This window comes from Labrus bergylta, chromosome 3, assembly GCF_963930695.1.
Source record: "Labrus bergylta chromosome 3, fLabBer1.1, whole genome shotgun sequence".
Taxonomy (NCBI): Eukaryota; Metazoa; Chordata; class Actinopteri; order Labriformes; family Labridae; genus Labrus; species Labrus bergylta.
In genome coordinates this window covers 13246002-13267415 of record NC_089197.1, presented here as the reverse complement: position 1 = coordinate 13267415, position 21414 = coordinate 13246002, and the positions used below count along the sequence as shown (strand labels likewise).

The 21414-nt window shown below is 40.4% G+C and overlaps 1 protein-coding gene across 8 annotated transcripts in view; it reads left to right on the top strand.

Moving 5' to 3' along the window:
• The window catches only part of myo9aa (myosin IXAa), a 117195-nt gene that overhangs the window by 12311 nt on the left and 83470 nt on the right, over positions 1-21414 (top strand). For all 8 annotated transcript variants that reach the window (XM_065952735.1, XM_065952738.1, XM_065952734.1 and 5 more), the window contains exon 2: positions 15624-16587. In XM_065952735.1, the coding sequence (XP_065808807.1) occupies positions 15712-16587 (876 nt within the window). In that variant the 5' untranslated portion in view covers positions 15624-15711. The remainder of the gene's footprint in view (positions 1-15623; positions 16588-21414) is intronic.

The following is a 21414-nucleotide window of genomic DNA, read 5'->3' as shown; positions in this document are numbered from 1 at the left end:
ACACACACACACACACACACACACACACACACACAGGAAACATGTGGAGGAAACATATCTGAGTCCTGGATGCTCCTCAGTGCCGTCTTCCCTCAGACCACAGCAGGTTCAAAGGGTCTGTTTGGCCCAGCAGAGTCTCTTTCTTGAGGGGGAAATGGAGTGTGTTTAATCCAGCTCACGATACCTCATTGACCTCATCGTCTTCTTCCTCTCCTCAATCCTCTTCTTTCTGACTCCCTCCTGCTCTCCTGCATGATCACACCTCAACATCCCCCGTCTGCAGAAGATTACGACCACTTTCATTCACTTTTACTTAACTTTTAAGTAAGACCTCACTAATACAGGACATGTAAGACAAAGACTAACACTAAAATATCTAAACTAATTAAAATTGGACTAAACCCATGTTTTATATATATATATATATATATATATATATATATATATTTTTTTTTTTTGTTCTTACACTTCTCACACTTATGACATGATATATGAACCATCCAGATACTGATGTAGTAACCATTCCTGTGATATTTTAGAAAATAAAAGTCAGTGCAATTCTGGATTTGATTTCCCAGAGAACAATTAAACACTAAATCTTTTTTTTTTTTAACTACAGCTGTTGATGTTCCCTTCATTCACTGGCCCTCTGTTACTGCTGGGTGTTGTATTTTTCCTACTCCACCGGCCAATCGTAGCCACCGTGCAGCGTCATATTGATATTTCCAGAGCTGGAGCAGAGACTGAAAGGAAAAACACATTTTTCCACTCTCTGAAACAATAAAATGTAAATGTGAGGTCAGGCTAAGAGCAGCGGCCTTGTTTTAGACTCAACATTTTAACACCAGCGCTCAATAGTTGTACAGAACACGTTACACCAATATCTCCTCCTACAGGAGCTTTATAATTAGAGCATCAATATAAAGATCATTATTCAGTGAAGGGGAACAATGGCAGCGGGGGAGTCTGTGCACCACTTGAAAGGCTTAGAATTGAATGCTTCTCAGATTTATGTATATATATATATGTATATGTGTCATGTCATTGTGTAATAGTCGTATTCAGAGCCTTTAAATTACAACCTCAGGCTGTTCCATTGAAGAATCGTCCATACCGCCGCCCACAAACCATTAGCTCACATCTTGTTTTATGGCTTTGAGTCTCTGCTTTAATGCGACATAATTAGACACAACACATCTGCATGCTTCCCTTTACTTAGAAATAAGAATGAGGAATGAGAAAACGATGAAACGCTCTAATATTGAAGAAATAAACATGCCGTGTCTGCTCCTTCAGTGCAGGTCTCCTGGTCATTCTCTCAAGGTACAAAAACTTCTGTTTGTTTCAGATCATTTGCATATTATACTCTTCAAAATGGCCTTTTTTACTGGTTGTTTGGTTGTAACTTCAAAATCAAGATTGGAATTCTTCACCTACTCTTATTCACCTTAATTGAGTCTTCCTTAGAGCAAGAACGTTTGTTTGGAGGTTAAAACATCCCTTAAAGATTGTTCTGTAAAACTCATCATTTTGATCTTTTTCTCTATCTCTGTGTATGTTTCGCTAATCTACTCTTTTAAAGCTTTCAGTGCATTGGGACAGTGTTGATGATTCATTTTCTAAAATATAGTTTATTGATTGTTTGACAAGGAGCAAAGTTTAGTTAGTTTAAAGGTGTCAGAGGAAAGTCTGACTGAAACAGGCAGAGTCACTGAAGACAGGAGTGTTGAATAGAGCCCTGCAGCAGCTGACAGTAGAAACATAGCACAGGTCTCTTTTAGCGATGCTTCTATTGTTGTATGTATTTCATATAGGATATGGATGGAATGATGATCAAATAAACTTACCACTTGAACCTTGAGACTTTGGAGCAGGTGTTTCATGCTCAGCCGACACATTGAAGGACTCATCCTCTACACCTGGGCCATAAAACATATAAACTGAAGCTTGATTCAATGATCTCAATAATACTTGACTGTTTCATTCTTAGGAATATTTGTAATGATTGCTTTGTAAAAAAAACAAAGTTTCTGCACTCTGAAACCTTGTCACGCCGGAGTGTCAGAGTGTCTGCATTGTTACATGACTGGTTGTGTTGCATTACGGAAGAAACCCTCGTTTATTGCCTTTTCCCCCCTGCACAACTGGCTTTGTCACTCTTTCACCACAGCCCTAATGCCCCCTTTAGATGCAGATATGAATGTAAACAGTGCTGCAATGGAATACTAACACATTCGTTTGTGGCGCCACACTCACTGTTTCTATTGTGGTTCAAGTTCGACCTCATTGTTTGTCTCCAATTTGGCTGGAAGTGAAGTCTCCAAAACTCCTTTGTCATGTTTTTTATATCTGACCAACTGTTTGTAAATCATGCCACTGTTTTCAGCGTGGTGACTCACTGTTTTTTCTCTTTTTTATCAATGAGTCGAAAAAGAAAACGGCTCACCAACATGAGATAAACCTGAACATTGAAAGGAGAAATGCAGTAGACGGGTTTTTGGGTTGTAGGTGAAATGGAAATATATCACCAAAGCTGTGATGCTGCTGTTGTGATGGCGTTGTTATGTTGAAGCCCCCACTGTGCTACACTTCCTGTCTCACCCAAAGCTGCTGTCATTGTCCTGGGAGTGGACACAGGAAGTGGAAATCTCCATGGCGACAACAGAGGAGTGGTGCTGTTTACTCCCACTGTTTGTATGGCTCTTTCCTAGAAGCCCCCCAGTTACATTTTTCAAATAACCACGATCTTCACAGCAGTCTGTATGAGATTAAGAGCAAAGAGTCGGATTATAGTCACCATAACAACCTGAAATGGATTTCATTCAGTGAGTCATAATTATCCAACCAGCAAAGTAAAGGTCGACTCTTGCGCATAAGATAACAAGACTAGAAATACAAGAGTCAATTTCAACTTTCAAACAGTGTTGCCATTTCTTCTGATCTTTCCCTGACTCTCTGACTCCTTTCGATGTAACCCTCCGTCATTTACAAGCTTTAGTCCTAACTAGAGATGTGTGAAAATTAGGGTAGATACCGATAAACAGATGTAGAAATGACAATTAAGCTGATGGTCAACTGATGTTTTTAAAATTATTTCTTTTTACTTCTTTGAGTCTTTTTTTCAAACGATCCCACCGTCTTAAAGATCACTGAAACATGTCTTACAAACTGCATGTCGCTGATCTTTCTCAGAGACCGTGTCAGACCTCCACACTGCCCACACTTTCTTTCAGTTTGACAAATCAGTTTGTCGGTGACTTTCTCTGCCCAACAAAAACCTTCTTTCAGAATCAGACGTCAGGTGAACTTACTTGCCAGTATTAAATTGACGCGACCCAACAGATACACAATGGCCACAATATTTGCCAACGGGCCGATGTCTGTCGACAGGGTGGATATTTGCCGACTTTGATGTTCAACTGGTACATCTCTAACCTTGTACTTTAGAATTTTTACTTTTTGTCTAAACTTAATAAAATTGAAGCTTTAACTCAAACCAGTAGGAATAGTACCATTTATCCACTTTATCTCTATCCTAGGAGGTTTGTAATGGTGTATAGAAAATGGCTCAAAAAGAAACAGTTTTTAGATACACAAAGTCAGACGGTGTAGATACCAGAGCACACAGTAGCGTGCAGGGTATTTTTACATTGTTGTCCTTGGAGCCGCTACACTCTGTATTAATTTCCTTCCTCTGCTTTCTCCCTCCACTCTCTCTCTCTGGCCCACTTCAGGCAAAAACAATACCAGGTCCTGCACGGCAAAGAGAGTTAATTCAGCAAACACACACGGCTCTTCCTTTGGTGACATGTTTTCTTGTCACCTGTTGGCGTGCGGCCAAAGGAATGTATAGAGGGAGTTAGTCCGAGCGCTTCATTCACAATGACCGGCCTCCGTGATCCTCTGCTGTGAGCACAGACGGCTCTGAGAGGCCTTCAGTCATTTTTAATCACAGTGTGGACGCTGGTGCCAGCATGGACTTGTTCCAGCTCGGCCCCGGCCTCGCAGACTCAGGTGTCTTGCTGACACACTTTTTGTAAACCACAATAAAGACGAACACATTGTAGTTGATTTCCCTCTGTTTGATTTCAGGATTTTTTCTTTTTCTTTAATGTTGTCTTGGTTCATGTTCATGAATATTTTGTTTGTAAGTTTAAACATCTGTGGACACTTTTACCTGCATTGACCCAAAGCTATCTACATTCTGACTTGAAGACCTGGTACTTCAGTTCCACAGCCTCTTGAGTCACATCAATCAGGTAGCTTATATAAGTTTAAATCAGATCACAAAATGTCAATAAATCAATTGATCTTTTCATCTTATTAAATCTATAACAGTGAAATGTCAGCGTGAGTGTGCTGCTCACAGGGCGCACTTCCTGGCACCTCTCCTACCTGAGCAATTTCCAGCCTTGGTCTGCACTGGGACTTGAACCGGTGAACCTCTGGTTACCAACCCATGTCCCTATACAGACAGAGCTATTGCAGAGAGCTTGTACTTTTTGCCATGTGCTGCTTTGACATTTCTGCTGGTGTTCTCTCAGCTTTTAGGGCACACATTATTGTTGAAATGGCAAAATAAATCTTCTGTACCTCTAGTTGTTGAACTTTATCAATAATGAGTACACAGACAGTGATGTCTCTGCACGCTGAGGCCGAGTTTGTTCCTTCTATCCCTCTCTCATGCATTGCTTTTCTTTCTGTCTTCTGCTCTCACTCTCACTTTCCCACAGCTCACATTTCCAGGAACCCGGCCTCCTCTTCTCTCTCTGTCTGTCTGTTTGTTTCTCCTCATTTTCTAAATCAACTCTCTCTCTTTCTGTGTGCCACTATGCCCTCTCAGTTTGGTTTTTTTCTCACACTTGCTTTCTTTCTGAGTAGTTCAGTCCGAGCTCATGTTCCACACCCAGGCCTCTGCTTCCTCGTGGTTAGCAGTTACATAGACAGAAAGAGAGACCTGAGAGTCGTGTGAGTACGTGCTTCAGAGGTTGTAAAATGTATACAATGCTTTACTGCAGGCCCTGAAACCATGTTAGTGTCAGTGCTTGAGAAAGACAAACAAATCTTCCCTCTGGGCTTTAATTGACAAGTTAATCCAGGACGGAAACTGTCACCTCCACTCCCTTTAATTCACCTGAGCTCATTCCAACCCAATGTTTCATCAGAGCTGTAAATCGAGCTCGACTACATATTAAGATTTTATTGGTGCATTTAATTTGACTTAATACTGATGTAATTGTTTCAGCCTGTCTTGTTTATTTGTAAGAACCTGTTTTTCTATTGTACATTTTTTCTCAGGCACCCTCACTAGAGGCGACCTGAAACAAACACAGATGTCAAATTCTTTCACGAGTTGACTTCTTCTTTTGAGAGTGCTCGGATTGAATGATTTTTTTATAAGTTTGAAGACGTGACATCGCATTATTTAGCATTTTGCAAGTAAAAAAGAGAATCATGACCTCCGTTTGGGGGTTACTTTATGCTCAAGTCATTTTTTTGCTCTGTTCATATGTTTCTCAATCATATGTTTATGCTTGATAATTGAATGGAGTGCCATGCTTATGAAATGCCTGCATTCAAGCTGTTAATGTTTCGGATTTTAACTTTAACAAAATAACAGTATAAAAAAACCCTCAATCTTTTTGCCTATAGTTGCTGTCTTAAAGGCTTTTCTGTCTCATCTTAAAGACGTCCTCCAGTGTTTGTAGCTTGGTGCAGAATTCCTGACTTTATCTGTTGTGTGTTTATTTTTGTTGTCTTTACAACTTCTGAGCAGATTTCATCAACAAATACTCGTACTGGATTTTAATCACAGGGTTTTTTACGACACTTTCCATGACGTTGCTGTTGTTAATTGGTGTTTCATTTACAGCCTCATTCCCACACAAGAGCTCAGCGTACAGTAGAGCAGACAGACTGATACTTGGAGAGCTGGCAGCGGTTGCACTCTTTGCATTTTTGTGCAGGAAAGCTCTGTGAGAACAAAACATCTTTGTTGACAGGCAATGTAAGCAATGGATAGATTTCAATTAGCTCATTGAGCTGATGCTGATTATTTAGAGAATGCCTTAATTGCCAAAAATCTGATCTTTGTGATCAAATCTGGACATCCCTGTAATCACTATTCATGAAATCAGAGACAGAAAGATGATGGAGTTCTGAGGCCACATAGTCATTGGCAAGACATGCACATCAGAAAATGATTATGAATCAGTATTTATAACAACGGAATTGGTCTCTCTGGGATTTAAAGTAGTTCCAAAAATCCTTTGGGGAATTTGTCATTGTCAGCAAATCTACTTGTGCTGTCGATCCAAAAGCGAATGTCCCGGTTGGTTCTGGAGCATTGATCACAGTCTACACATTTGAGCTTGAAGGAAACATTTTCATGTTGTAACTGGAATTTTAACAAAACCGCCCAAACCAAAATGTAAAAGACGCTGACTACAGCGTTGGCATCCTGCGCTCCCAGTTTTTCCATTGACCTAAATTAGCGTCAAACATGGTTGTTCAGCAGTGAGTTAAATACAGGGTGAAGTTACTGCTGGCTGCTCTGCCATATCCTCATCTTACAGCCAATTTACCATTCAGTGCAAAAAAAGGTAACCACTGTCAACCTTTGACTTATTGGTGGTTTGTACACCTCTCCAAAGAAAACAAAGGTGTTAAATGTTAAGATGTTGTGGTTTAGATCTACAACTGTAATCAGAGCTCCAATATCATGATTTATCTGGGATATGTTGACTCTTTAGATAAAAATAAAAACTGTTTCCATGTGTAATTATATGTATGATTAATTACCCCTGATAGCTTCTCTTCTGTTTATAAATCATCTCAATCATCTAAATTATTAAAAGATGACATCCATGAATTGCTGTCACGTCAAACCAAGTGTCCAAACCCTAATGATATTACTCTGATAATAATAATTAGATACATTTGAAAAAGCTAGCTAATGCTAGTCTCTCACAATTTCTGTCCAAGTTGCATTAACTCTCACACTTTGTTTGAGGTATTTTCATCATTTTCTAGACCATTTAAAGATTTTATACGGAGAGGAAAGAACTCTTAAGCTAACAAATTTACTAACTGATAGTTAGCTTGCTTTCAAAATGCTAATCTCTGCAATTCCACTGAAATTAATTGATTTAATCTCTGAATTTTGTGGTTAAATTGCTGTTTGTTCAGGCCTAAAGTCTTACATTTGAGAAACTGTTGCCTGTTAATGTTTGGCTGAATACCTTGATTTATGATGTAAAACATACAAATGGTTGTTGATTCATTTTGTTTCATTCAGCCAATGGACTTAGCAACTATGTTATGTTACTCCAGTAGCCTCTACAGAGATTCAGGCTGGGAAAGTGTTTCTCTTTTCTTGACAAGGTCAAGGCTTCTCTGTGAGCTACTGTGTTGCCTCCACGCTGAAGGTGAACTATTTCTGTGGGACACTGCAGAGGCAGAGTTGGGTTACACATTGATACATTTGGGGTTAAAGAATGGTGACCTGTAATTATGTATATGTGTGAGTTTGTTGAACAAGTTGGTGCTCGTATGGCACATTCACTGCTGCGTCCATGAGCTGACCCATCCGTTCCTCTAATACTACAGATAGAGCTAATCTGTCTTCAATTTGAAGTAACGTCCAGACTATGAGTGATAAATCTGAACACAACACGGGAATCTGTAGATTTCTCTGTCCTCAAATCAATTTCCTTTGGAGTACAGTGTTAAATGTAAAATAACTGTGGCTTTTTTACTGACCAACAGATCCTGACTGTCTGTCTCAAGGCATCCGTTATACACCTTTTATCCTCCGTAACAATAATGACAATACAGAAAAAATAAAGAAGTGCTCATAGGTTTTGGATGTGGGATGAGTTCAACTGCAAGAAAGGCACGGTTACTTTATAATCAACTCAGTAAGGAGAAAGTCATGTGGTGTGGTAGCTGTAAGATACGATGACATTGGAGATTCAGTTCACAGCATCCTCTCAGTTTTGGCTTTCACATTTAAAATACTTCTCCCGCAATAATATCGCTCCCTACAATTGATAACAGATCTGAAAGCAGCAGATATCAGAAAATGTATGACTGTTTAGGAAATCAACCAGGCGTCATCACCCCCTAAAACAGATTTCCAGCTCCTCTTGCATAAATTCTGTCTGGATTCTGAATTCAGTCGTTGGAGTCCAATAAAGGAGGCAAAATTGGGGCTTGATCTGTAAGGACTGCAATGTGATATCGCAGTAATATTCAGTTAATTAGCTGATATCGGTTATGCATGGGGTCCAGTCTTCTAGTCTCTGATACTGCTAAATACATATACAGAAAATAATGTAACATCCAAATACATTTGTAGACTACTTTTACAATGATACAATTTATGCAGATGATACTGTTACATACATACATGTCAGACAAGGCATGAAGTTTATTGTATTCAGCATTAGTTCTAGTACAAGCCAGCAGCCCTTACTGAAGCCCATCTGGACTGGAAAACTGCAGTATCTACTTGGATTCAAACTTCTATCTTAACCTCAAACCTTCTTTATAGGATGCTTGCACTAAACTTCTTTTAAAGCAGGTGGAGTTTTAAAAAAAACTTTAAATACTGTAGGAGTGGTTTTCTTTCAGTATATCTGCCATTTGATGAATCAAAGCACATTCTTCAGAGGGTTTAGTGGAGTTTTTCATGCCCTTCCCTTTTCTTTACAGTTGGTTTTTACAACTGCTTGTACTGTATGTGTTTTAGGTCTGAAGTGCAATTTCCTCTGCCTGTAACTCTGAGGGGGGATGGGCCTGTTTTTGAAGGTTGTGGGGCCCTATTAAAAGCAGGGAAATGAGTTTCTGTGTGGTATGTATACTGCATAACACAGGACGATACTCTGTTTTGTATCTGCTTCTTGTCTGTGCTGTTGTTGTGCATGCACAGCCGTAATTGGCACCTTCTCCACATATGTGTGACACAGGTAGACACCCATAAACTCAGCGCGTTCTCTTGTAATCACAGCCTTTTGTTAGGGTATTACAAAGTGCTTTCAAAATAAAAACGGTATTCAGAGGACAACAGACTTAGTCAGCTGTAAAACAATTTCAAACCTGCTACTTAGAAAAACACTCCCTTAATGGTTGATACAAATCAAATAGACGTTACGACTGTAAGCTAACCTGCTGGATTTTAAGTCAACACTACAACATTGTTTTTGATACTACCTATGAGATTATTGCCCTATTGTTAGATTGTGAAAAATACAAAACAGTTCACCCAAAAATATCTAACTAATTGTTTTTCAAAAGCAGCCGAAGTAAATCTTTTTCATGTTTTTCGAGCTCTCTTGCGGGCGGACAAACACGAGGGGAATAAAATCATCACCTTATTTGCAAAGAACATTAAAATGACTCAAATCAAAAGAGACATCTTTAATTCAATATAAAAGTCGCACCCCATTTAGGAGGCTATAGACCAGGTTCAAGTCCGGTCTGTGACTCTTTTGCGGTGAGCAATTGCCCACTCTATCTCCCCTGTTTCTGTCCTCTATCCATTGTCCTATCAAATAAAGGAAAAAAAGCCCATATATTTTTTTAAATTCAAAGTTGTAAATACAAGATGACATATCTTTCCTTATTTAATCCATCCCACCAGGTGTCACTTCTTTTCAGTTATGAATTGAATAAGAAAGATTTTTCAGTGGGTAATATATGTAAACATTCAATATTGATAATCCAAATAAACTTCCTGGTTTAAAACTTAAATAAACTATAATATGCCTTTAGACTATCCCTCGAATGTGTGTAAGAGGACCACCAGTCAATGCAGTGATACAGTAGGAGCCTTGCAGAGGGTTTATGTGACATTTAGCCAATAATTCTCGCTTCTAATTTTGGCGCGGTGGACCCGTCAGGTTTCACGAATGAACCCACAGAAACGTGTAGACGAGATGTGAGAGTTCACAGTCCAATGACAACTCGCACACTTCAGTGTAATACATACAAGTTCTCTGTGGCTGTAATAGAGACACCACAACATCATGAGCTCTGAATACATGAGCTGAGCCCTGATGACAGCGACACACACACACACACACACACACACACACACGCACATGCACACACACACATGCACATGCACATGTACATGCATACTAACACAAAGCTTTTCAGAGAGATGACTTCACATGGTAGAAAGCTGACCAAACTTGATCCTTCACTCCTCTGCAACAATGGCAGCCATTGACGAGTGTGACTCACATGGTTGAACCTCTCCTCGGTTTCCTGTCAAATGGAACCTACAAACCAGCGTTTAGCAGACAATTTTCATGTAACAGAAAGCGCGTGAAGTGTTTCGTTTGCTCCAAACCATTCAATTACTTTAATAGTACTTTAATATGCAAGCATCCTCGGTAATTCAATCTCCCCATTTCAGGCCATTAAAATGAATAAATATGCAACTGTTTGTTAAGAAAAAGGACTCAACCAAGACGTTTTGATACAAACATTTGAAAATGGTTACCTTCACTCTTCAAATAATGCAATAGCTTAAAGATAAAAGGAGATTTCAGCGATGGCTTGAATCATTTTTTGTGGCAAATAGTTGCCACACATTTTGCAATTCCCGCAACAAACATGCAAACATATGACCCTTTCCTTTGTCAAAGTCCTTTAATTTAACACTGTTGATTGAACCAAACTATCGGTATATGCACACAACCCTTAGCGCTTTTATTATATTTCAAATGGGAAAAGATTCATGCAGAAAAAAACTGTGAGGAAATCACAAGCTATTCACACTTTGCTTTGGATAATTAGCATTCAGAAAGGAAAAAAACCCACCAAAGATGATGCAGAGACACACATTTCTGCACAGATTTCAAAGGAGCATTTATTTGATTTAAAGGAGTATAAACACAAGTCAGTCTTTCATTAATGGAGGGAACTTTGCTATCCACTCATTGGTCATTTCTTTCTTTATAATGGAAACACCATAGCTGAAGGTAATTGTTGAATCGAATTAGCTTTATCAAATCCACTGGGTTTTTTTTTCAAATCTGAAACTCGGCCCATCCTGAACACAACAAGTCATTGTTCATGTTTGGCTCCCGTTACAGGTGTTTTTTTCACCGCTGATCTCTGCAGATAAATTGCAACTTTACTCTTAACTCTACTGAACTCAGATACCATCTGGTCTCAGGTGGTCTTAGGTGGCTCAAAGCAGCGCTGCATGCATTGTTGGCTTTGCCTATACAGATTTGACTTCGACTAAATTCCAGCTTTGTAGATATCTTGGTTCAGATTGGGTCAGTCCTGATCTGCTCAGGAAAGTTTCCTTAAACAGATCTCAGGTCAGATTACTTGACTGAGGGTGTATCCAAATTGTAAAAAAAAAAAGTACCTACTCAATCTGTCAGTACCTACTATCCGTGTTGTATACTGTTTAGTACCTACAATTCAGTAGGTGCGCACAGTAGGCAGATATTTGTTCCTACTTTGTCTGATTCATTCAGTGTGGAAGTGGCGTCATTTGCGTTTCCCGAACCACCCGCATCCACCCGTTTTTTTGTTTTTTTTGTTTAACTTTATTCAAGAGGAGCAATGCAGTTAGGTAAAAAAGAAACAATATCACAATGTAAATCAAAGACAGATTAAATAACTAAATAACATACAGTACATAAAGGAAAGTACAAATGAAAGACAGTAATGTACAGAATATCAAGTAAAAAAAACAATAAAGACACATTTAAATAGTCAAATCATTATTTAAATAGAGGGGGAAAGGTTTTATAATAATGCAGACATTTGTTATATTTTCTGTTGTTAATTAAAAGTAGTGATTTCAGTAGGGACTTCAACTCTAGATTAAAAATTGATTCAATTAATTCGGAAGTTAGTATCCGTACTGAAATGTTCAGTATACTGAGGCGGACCCAAAAAATGCATACTGAATGACCACGAAAGTTGAGTATACTGAAACTCCCGACTGAAAAGTACACACTGCCTACTGAACTGTGAAACTGTGACAATTCGGAAAGGGCCTGAGATTCCCTGATCTCTGAGCATTCAGGTGATGTAACTGGATCTGTTCCTGGTTCAGTTGTTGGAGGAGAGGAAGAGGCCGCCGCAGGTTTCCCCCAGCTGTGCTCGCTTCAGGGCGTAAACCTGCACCTTATCTCCATCAAACCTGCTCTTTTTCCTTTCAAAGTTACCATGTGGACTGACATCATGGCTCAAACATTTTCTCTTCTCCTCTGCTCACTCTGTTTCTTTCTGCGTCTTTAGTTTTACAAAAGGTCACTGTTAGAAGCGGAGGGTGGCTCTGTGTTTGCTACTATGAATATTATCACAGAACAATGAGAGTGATATCAACAGTGCAGGGAGTGGACGTGCATTGTGCGGGGTTTTTGTGTATGAGAGAAAACAGAATACATTGTTACATTTAAAAAGGGAAAGACCTGAGGCTGGGAAATTAATCGGAAATTAATCGAAACCGACGTAGAGAACCCCTAACCGATGTAATCCTGCCCATGTCGATTATTTCGATTACTTTCAGGGCGGAGTCACATGACGACACGACCAATCTGCAACTTTTATCAAAATAAAAGTATCAGTGGTGATGTCTCTCGGTCGACTTCCCTCGTGTGATGGTAAACAGAGGAGCAGTCAGCATGGACCAGTACTGCCCAGTCCAGTCCAGCTCTGCTATAACCCCCCCCTACACACACCCCCTCTCATCCCTTAAGCAGCAAGCTGACCATCTGTTCCAGGCACCAGGCCCTAACACACTGCTCAGAATACAAAAACACAGAAAGGTCTGTCCAATGGGTAAACAAACATCCATCCATCAGCGAGTTAATACCGGATACTACCTGTATGTATGACTTCAGCCGACTGCAGTTTGACTGAAGGCTTTAAATGAGGGGTCAAGGGTCTGATTTTCTGCATCTCATTTTGAGTGTGTGTCTGTATTTGGAAAGGGGAAAGGTCCCGTGTGTGTGTGTGTGTGTGTGTGTGCTGGTGGTTAAAGTGAAGTTGCTGAGGCGACACATGGCATGATAGGTTGGATACGGGGCGACAGGAAGTGACCAGGGGTGCAGCTCTCATTTCTCTGCTGGAGTTTTTTTTTCGTGATGATCGACTCTGTTACCAACTGATTGCGTCCCTGGTCCATTTCCTGTTTTCTTTCTTTCTGTGCTGTTTGAGAACAGGTGAGGAATGTAGTCTGATTTGATCTTCCTGCTTTTTGATATAGATGATTGAACCTTCAGGAAACGTCATAGATTCATGCAGTTTATTTCATAGATTATATCTCACACTGCTGGACTTTTATTTGTCACCAAGTTATTAATTGTCTACCTGCCATGAAACAAAAAAAGCATAAAAAAGCTGTAATCTAACTCTGGTGCAGTTTGTTTACCAATGAAGTGTCACTTCTGCCTAACTGACCTATCGATATTAAGAGGAGGCGGGACATCAGATAGCAACTAGAACAACAACTACAGTAGTGGAGGAGAAACTCATTTCAACAAAAAAATATCAATAATAGTATTTTTCGAGGGTACAGTGTCCAGGTCTAGAGCTTCTGCTAATGCCCGGACATGAGTCTGTACATTGTTTTATGTTAATATTAAGCAGACAGAGCTTTTTAAAACAGAGCTAACTACAGAGGGGTTAGGTTTCTTGTGCCTTTATTTGAGAGACATGACAGTGGATAGAGTCTGAAATCAAGGAGCGAGTGAATGGGGAAGACATACAACAAAGGTTCCACAGGTCAGATTTGAAACAGGCCCCCTGCTTCGATGACGACAGCCTCTGTACAGAAGGGTGCACAGACTCACTGATAAGCCACCAGCGCCCCCTACAAGTTAGCTTTAGTAACCTAGCAACAATAAGCACTGATGAGAAGCGCTCTGAAACTAAAGTCGTGAGCGCTGCCAGTGCAGAAAGTGCCGTTAATGGACACAAGACCTTATGGCTTGGTGTCAGTGCAGTTTAAGCCATGATATCGATAGCAGGATTCTTATTTATTGTCAGTCCTTAAAACATTTGAGTCAGTGATCGTTTTCTTTGTTGGATTTTCACATTTACTACAGAAGCTCAACATTAACAAAGGGAGAGATCAAGTGAAGAAGAGACAGGCACACTTAATGTTTGACATAATAATGTTTAAGAGAAGAATGTAAAGGTGCCACAGCACCAGTCACTCTTTAATTAATAGGAAAGTTGTAAGTATTCTTTCAGCAGTCATTTCTCTCTTCACTTGAAGAGCCACAGCTAATGGCAACAAGTTGAAGCCAATTCCTCTGCTTTGGAAGTCGGCGTCTCAAGCAAAACTCAGACAAGTTGAAAGAGAGTGTGTACGACATAAAGCCAAATTACAGCACATCACATAATAACTCCTGGTATGCACTGAACATTTCAGACTGATGATACACGAGGCTGTGGTGCTATCAGAGGGACGAATACATTAGCTATTGCAAGGTAGACCTCGATACAGCCGCCAGAAAACTTTTGGCTGATAAGGACAAAAATACTTGCATCGTTTTAATTTTATACTTCGTCAGAATACAAGGCCTCAAATGTCACAGCAAGGATCATCCCCATAGAGCAAAAAATGACTTCAGTGATAGTCAGAGTCTACACAATGTTCTATAGTCTTACCTGCAGGATATAATGCATCTTTTTAAGAGATATTTCATAGATGTTCTTTTGGCTATAAAGCTCCTTAATTTTCAGTTTTCAAGACTCAATTCACATGGGGGTAAATGGAGCTTGTATGGCCTCTTAACCCCAGCACCATTTGAATGAAAAATATGAGTTATTGTAAAACGGATTAAAATCCTAATTGAACATGTGGCTCAATAGTGAAACCCTGTTTGGATGCTTGTTTTAAAAAAAAACGTATGAACATTTTGGTCAATTTATCAGTTCAGATTTAGATTTTCATGTCAGTGCTTGTGTCAATGAACTGTCCAGAATCCTGATGATAGCGAAGAACTGCAGAGTTTTTGTCAGCAGCGCAGTCATCAAACCCACCACAGTCTCTCTCTCTCTCTCTCTCTCTCTCTCTCTCTCTCTCTCTCTCTCTCTCTCTGTGGCCTCTCCTCACCCCATGAAGTCCCTCTGCTGTGTATTAATGAAGAAACTTGTGAATGGCGTGATTGTGCGTTCAGCGCAGAGAGCGGCAGCTGCTGGTTCGTGGCGTTGGCGAGAGCTTATGTGTGTGCTTTAGTGTGTGTGTGTGTGTGTGTGTGTGTGTGTGTGTTAATGGTAATCCTGTAGATCCTGATGACTTATCCCTCATCTTCTATGAGTGTGCATGTCAGGCTGCGGCAGAATAATTTGGCCCTTTAGTCGATTACGTAATAGCACATGAAGTTTTTCTGTCATAATCTGACGAATTTCGTAATCCAGCCAGATTGCAGAGGGCTGTGGCTGGGTTTTAGATTAATTGAATAGTTGGGAGAAATCAGCTTTTATTGCAGTTTGAGATCATAGATATGCAGTATCATTCCTGCTAGTGCTTCAGTTTGTTATCTTTGATTTCTGTTGTATTTAAATTTGAATAGTTTTCAGTTTCATACCAATCTTCAGGGTATTGATTCATCTCTGTGTCTCCCTGTTCTTCACAGTGGTGATGTCTTGAGTTGGTGGTCCTCTCCAGCCCAGTGAAGGACGTGCCAGTGCCGGGCTGCTGCTAATGGGAACTCCTGCTCCGCCATGAGTACCCGTGATGGCGTTGGTGGCATGGGCACGCTTGGCCGGCGGCAGCGCTTCGAGAACTCAGAGTTCACTGTGCGCATCTACCCCGGCGCCCTGGCCGAGGGAACCATCTACTGCCCGATCAGTGCCCGCAAGACCACCACAGCTGCCGAGGCCATTGAACGCGTCATCGAACGCCTGCAGCTTGACCGCACCAAGTGTTACGTTCTGGCTGAGGTGAAGGAGTTTGGTGGAGAAGAATGGATTCTGAACCCTTGCGACTGTCCCGTGCAGAGGATGATGCTGTGGCCCCGTGTGGCTCTAGAGCACCGCCCACTGTCTGGCGGCGAGGATTACCGCTTCCTCCTGAGGCAGAAAAACCTGGACGGCTCGATCCACTACGGCGGCAGCCTCCAGATGTGGCTGCAGGTCACAGAAGAGCGCAGGCGCATGATGGAACGAGGACTGCTTCCCCAGCCGGAGTCTCAGGGAGACCACGCGGATCTGTGCCGCCTGCCGGAGCTCAACGAGCGCTCGCTGCTGGACAACCTGCGCTCACGTTTCCGCCAGGAAAGGATCTACACCTACGTTGGAAGCATCCTCATCGTCATTAATCCCTTCAAGTTCCTGCCCATCTACAACCCCAAGTATGTGAAGATGTATGATAATCATACACTGGGAGATTTGGAGCCACATATTTATGCTGTGGCAGATGTAGCGTATCACGCAATGCTGCAGAGAGAGAGGAATCAGTGCATCGTGATATCAGGGGAGAGCGGCTCTGGGAAGACGCAAAGCACGAACTTCCTCATTCATCACCTGACCGCTCTCAGCCAGAAGGGTTTTGCCAGTGGAGTGGAGCAGATTATCTTGGGGGCGGGACCAGTACTAGAGGTAAGTCACAACACACATTCTGTGTTTTAATAGAAATGTGTTGGTTTGCTTTTTCTCTCTGCTGATAGTAATACTGTGCACAGGAAACCAGAGACTCGGCCTTGAGTCAGACCAAAGATACACACATGATGACTTCAGACTTGACTGCTGTGATACATATCCTGGCCTTACACCTTAAGTCAGAGTAAAATCATGAGTTGGGTGGTCCTAAACTCAACCAGATCTGTTTTAAAGTCAAGAGCCATTTTTATTCAATTTGGAACTCTTTAAAATACTGCAACAATTAAAAGGAAACCAGGATATGATAGGCAGACTTGCTTTTTACAAATGAACAGTTGTGCTGATGTAGACTTGTCCTTTTGAGATGTATCTGGAGTGATAGATAAGAGGCAGATGATTGTGGTTGATTTCTCCAGAAGACAAACTTAATGTGACCTGAAAACACGATCTCCGGACTTCATCACTACAGCTTCTGTCTCAGTTGTCTGGTGAGGCCTTTGGTTTGGTTACTCCTGATATCTTTTATCAACTGTTTTCAGAAATGTCTCAAGACTAGACTTCAATTTGCAACATCGAGACTCGCTGCTCTGGCTAATAACGCCGCTGGGTCTTCATTGTTTGTTTGTGTAGTTTGTGACACAAGACGAGTCCTGTAACAACTGCAATCATAGTTTTTACAGGTTGTCTGAATGGACTTATCACTGCTACAAGCCCCTCTCTGAATGGGTTTCTTTGTGGCGTTTTACACAAGTTACACAACACTGCTTAGCCTCAACTGTCTCTCAGGATGTTCCAACGTTTTGTCTGTCCCCAAACAGAGGTTTATTTTACATCAGTCCAGCTGTGTGGGGATTATATAGCACACAGAGGAGCTCTATCTCTGCAGCTGCCTATCAGGAGTTACAGTTGTAGATTCTTGTTTTTGTGATTCCAACCATTTTTCCCCCCACTACAGTGGAAAGATTGTCTCAAGGTAGACCTTGTAGAGGCCCGGCCAAAAGGTTGTGAAGGAAACTGCTTGTTTTCATATCACTCAAGACATTCCTCTCATATTCTTTTGCTTCTTCAGGGACCTGCCACTCTAATGCACTCCAGTCAAGAGTCTTTGACGAGTTCACAACCGCACATTGTTTTCAAATTTGTCTTCAACATCAACTGGATTCCTCAAGGTTACACAACAGCCAATGACTGACTGCACAATGCTGCCAGTCAGGAAGTAAAATACTGGTGGCTTATTGAAGAGATTTTCTGATAACATATTCTTTGGTACTTTATGGTACAATTAACAATGGGTACAAATAAGGGGCAATTTAAAATATATATTGCTATTCTCCTTTTTAACCAGAACCACTAAATATTTAACCAACCACAAAACCTCACAATTAAAAAGAATTGTTTAAATGTATAAATAAAGTTTAAAAAAATGTCGAGAATTTAGATAAAATAATCATTTACTTAAAATTCAACTTTTATCTCATTTCTATACACAAACTTGAAAACTGACTCGTAAAATCATGTGACCTTAACACTTTTTTATTGTTACATAATGATTAACATGAAACAAGTTGATTTTTTTGGGGGCTAATTGGTTATTGTAATATTGTTCATTGATTGGTATACTTGCCGTTACCCAGGCCCGCCAGCAGAAATGGCTGGGCCCCTAAAAGGTCCAGTTAATGGGCCCTCCCAGCATGTGATTCAAACCCGCGTATGCACATTTGATCAGTACTGTTAGCGCTAGCCTCCTGGCTAACATTAGCCTCCTGTGGTCCTGCTTACGTTGGTAACATGACCAAAAAAAAGTTCTTCTTCAGGGTACAGTTTACTGAAGCAAAGATAAATCAAATGTTTGTTTTTGTTGCTTTAAGAGGTAATGGTGAGATTTAGGTTTAAAATAAAATGAGGTCATCGTTGCTTAAAATTAGGATGGACCATTGATAAAGAACAGGGCATTCATGTCTTCCGGTAGTTTAGCACTGACTGTAAAAGTGTTCTTCATCTATCACCGAAATAGTTATAAGACAATTGAAATAATTGCCTCCCTCTTGACTGTTACGTCATTTAAGAATATTCATCACAATAAAAAAGCTTTTTAAGTTATTTATGTGTTTACTCAAACAACAGATTAAAAATCCTGCCAGTGTTTTTGGCTTAATTGTCAAGTTAAAAATGGCAGTTTAGAGGCCGAGTTCAAAGGTAACCAGACAGACAACACTCTTAGTAACAAGTAGCTCTACGCTGCGCTTTATTACCCTCGATTTAGCAAACACAGTTCTCAGGAATGCCATTCATTGGTGTGTCACTGGGGTTAATGTGTAAGCACATTGGGTTAATCCTCAACGCAGCAACACGAGTGAGTAGTTTGGAGTGGAGAGGAGTGGCCTTTAATTGTTTGCACAGTGAGATTGCATATCTGCCCGCCGGTGATTGATGTCAAGATCAGAGCTGTGGTGCTACTGCAGGGAGGAAGAAGCAGCCAACATTACCTCATAGGAACACTTCATCTTCATTTCCTCTGTAGCTCACAAGACAAGCAGTTCAGGAGGAGTCAGGTTCTTAATATATCTGTTTAAAACTTGTTCATTTATCAGCTTCATTAGTTGTTAGTGTTAATGTTAGTTAAGTTAATGTTTTCTCATCTTAATCTAAAGAGCTTTGAATTTAACCTTGAACTCTGCCATGGGACGCTCGTTTTCAGATCTGTGCCTCAGTGGGCTTGAAGGGCAAGTTCACCTCAAGTCCGTTTGCAGGCTTTGGGTAATTCTAATACATACGTGATTTAAAAAAAAAAAAAAAAAAAAAAACATACCTCTGTCACATCTAACAGCATAACATTTAGTTTGGAAATCTGAAGACCTAACTCACTCCCTTTTGAACTTGTTTGGCGTCATATTTACAGTATGGCCCAGTGATCGAGGGAGAGGACTTACGAAACAGTAAAAATGAACGGATGGAGGAGCTTTGCTAGTTGGTTGATTTCACAAAGTAGATCCTCCATTAATGGATGAATACCCAGCTCCTGTCGTGCATATGTCGCAGGGAGTCAGGTCAAAGTTGCAGTATAGTTTCAAGCACTTAAAGTGGCTTTAAGACAAGAAAAGTGGCGTCAATTTGCAGGTTATACCATCCCACATTAACAATAGACTGCATCAGTTTTGGTCAATGTTGTTCCCTTTGTTTATTGCAAACTTGAACTCACAACATGCTTTTGTGAACATTTGTTGTACTATATTAAAGAGTGTCGTATTTGTGCAGAAACAACAGGGAAAAAGAGCTGAAATATACATTCACATATAGGCTATGAATGCAGAGGTGGAGTATATATCAAAAAAAAAAAGGTTTTGTACAAGAAACCTGCCTAACATTGAAATTAAAGTGTCTGAAAAGTCTTGACATAAATTTCAAAGCAGATTTTGTTTGGGGAAAGGGAAAGAAAATAATCGGGAAAAAATAGTTTTCACCTCTTTCAAAAGCTTTTGTATTCTTTAAAGAGAGATCGTTTCAGACTCACTAATGACGTCTCATTTGTCTGATTTGGTTTGTTTCTGGTAACTTTGTGGCAGCCGTTTTTTTCCATTTCATCAGAGCCATCACCCTCAAGTCAGCATGATCAGAATCCCAATCATGAATACTTAATGAATCCCCTGTGTGTGCTACAGTTGTTCTTATACACAAAAAAGCAGAAGAAAATATTTGTACCTACAAAGAAATATCACCAAAATAAGATGTATACATTAGAAATGAAGCATTAAGTACAACAAGCACAGAGAATTGAAGAAATGAAGCGATATATACAAAGTCACAGTATTACCTTGTAGTGATTATGTAAGAGCATTGCACATAGTATCACTATGTTCTTTAACAACGTGCTGACTGGTTTCCAGTTGCACAGTTTAAAACAAATAATAAATCATTTGAAGAAGTTTACAGGAGTTTAGCAAAGCAAAGCAGCTGTACGCAGAGCGGATCCACCCTGAGGCCTACAGGGTATAGAGAGATCCTTTTGAAAAACTCTTTACAGATGATATCACTTACAAGAGGTTTTGGTCTTTTTGGAAACCAGCCAACAGCTGCAGCAGCGACGCGTTAAGATCCTGACAAGCCCTGTCGCTCAAGTGCTCCAATTAATAAAAGTCAGCTTGAAGAGATGACAACAGAAAGCGTGTTGTGCCGGCCACATAGACTCAGCGAGTCAACATGGTTATTATTGACATTTAAAGCAATTACAGAAATGACAGGCTTCAATTTGGGGCTGAGAGTTTGAAAGAGATCAGACAGATTTTATTTGTCCTTCCTGTAACACCTGTGGACTTTCATTGACCCTGAGGAAGAAAGACGACAAAGATTCGTGACATACATCAAATACTTCACCTCTTGTTGGTGTGGTGCTTATCTGCTGCCTGTCATTCCTGACGCTGTTTACCTTCTTGGGCCAGATATGACTGCAAATTTACATTGAGCAATTACATTCCTCTGAGTACATACCTGCACACTGGAATTTACTGTGCGAGTTGTCTTCAACTGAATGTGTCTCCATGGCAACGTTGAACGTGGTATTCAGGAAGTTTAAACCTCTTCTTAAGCCTGGCTCAGACTGGAGGATAATCGGGCCAGTTTGAGGTCCGATTCCTCCTTCCTTGACAATCGAGGGGTTCGTTCCCGACTCCACTCTTCCTGGAACTGATAATCTTTCCAGATGATCTTGAAGTATGAGTTGTACAAAGAACTAATCCTAACGTCCCTGATCTGCTTGGAGATCGTCGAGGACGGCCCGATTTATTTCAAACATGTTTGATATTTCGGACTTTAAGTCTTGAGGATGACATC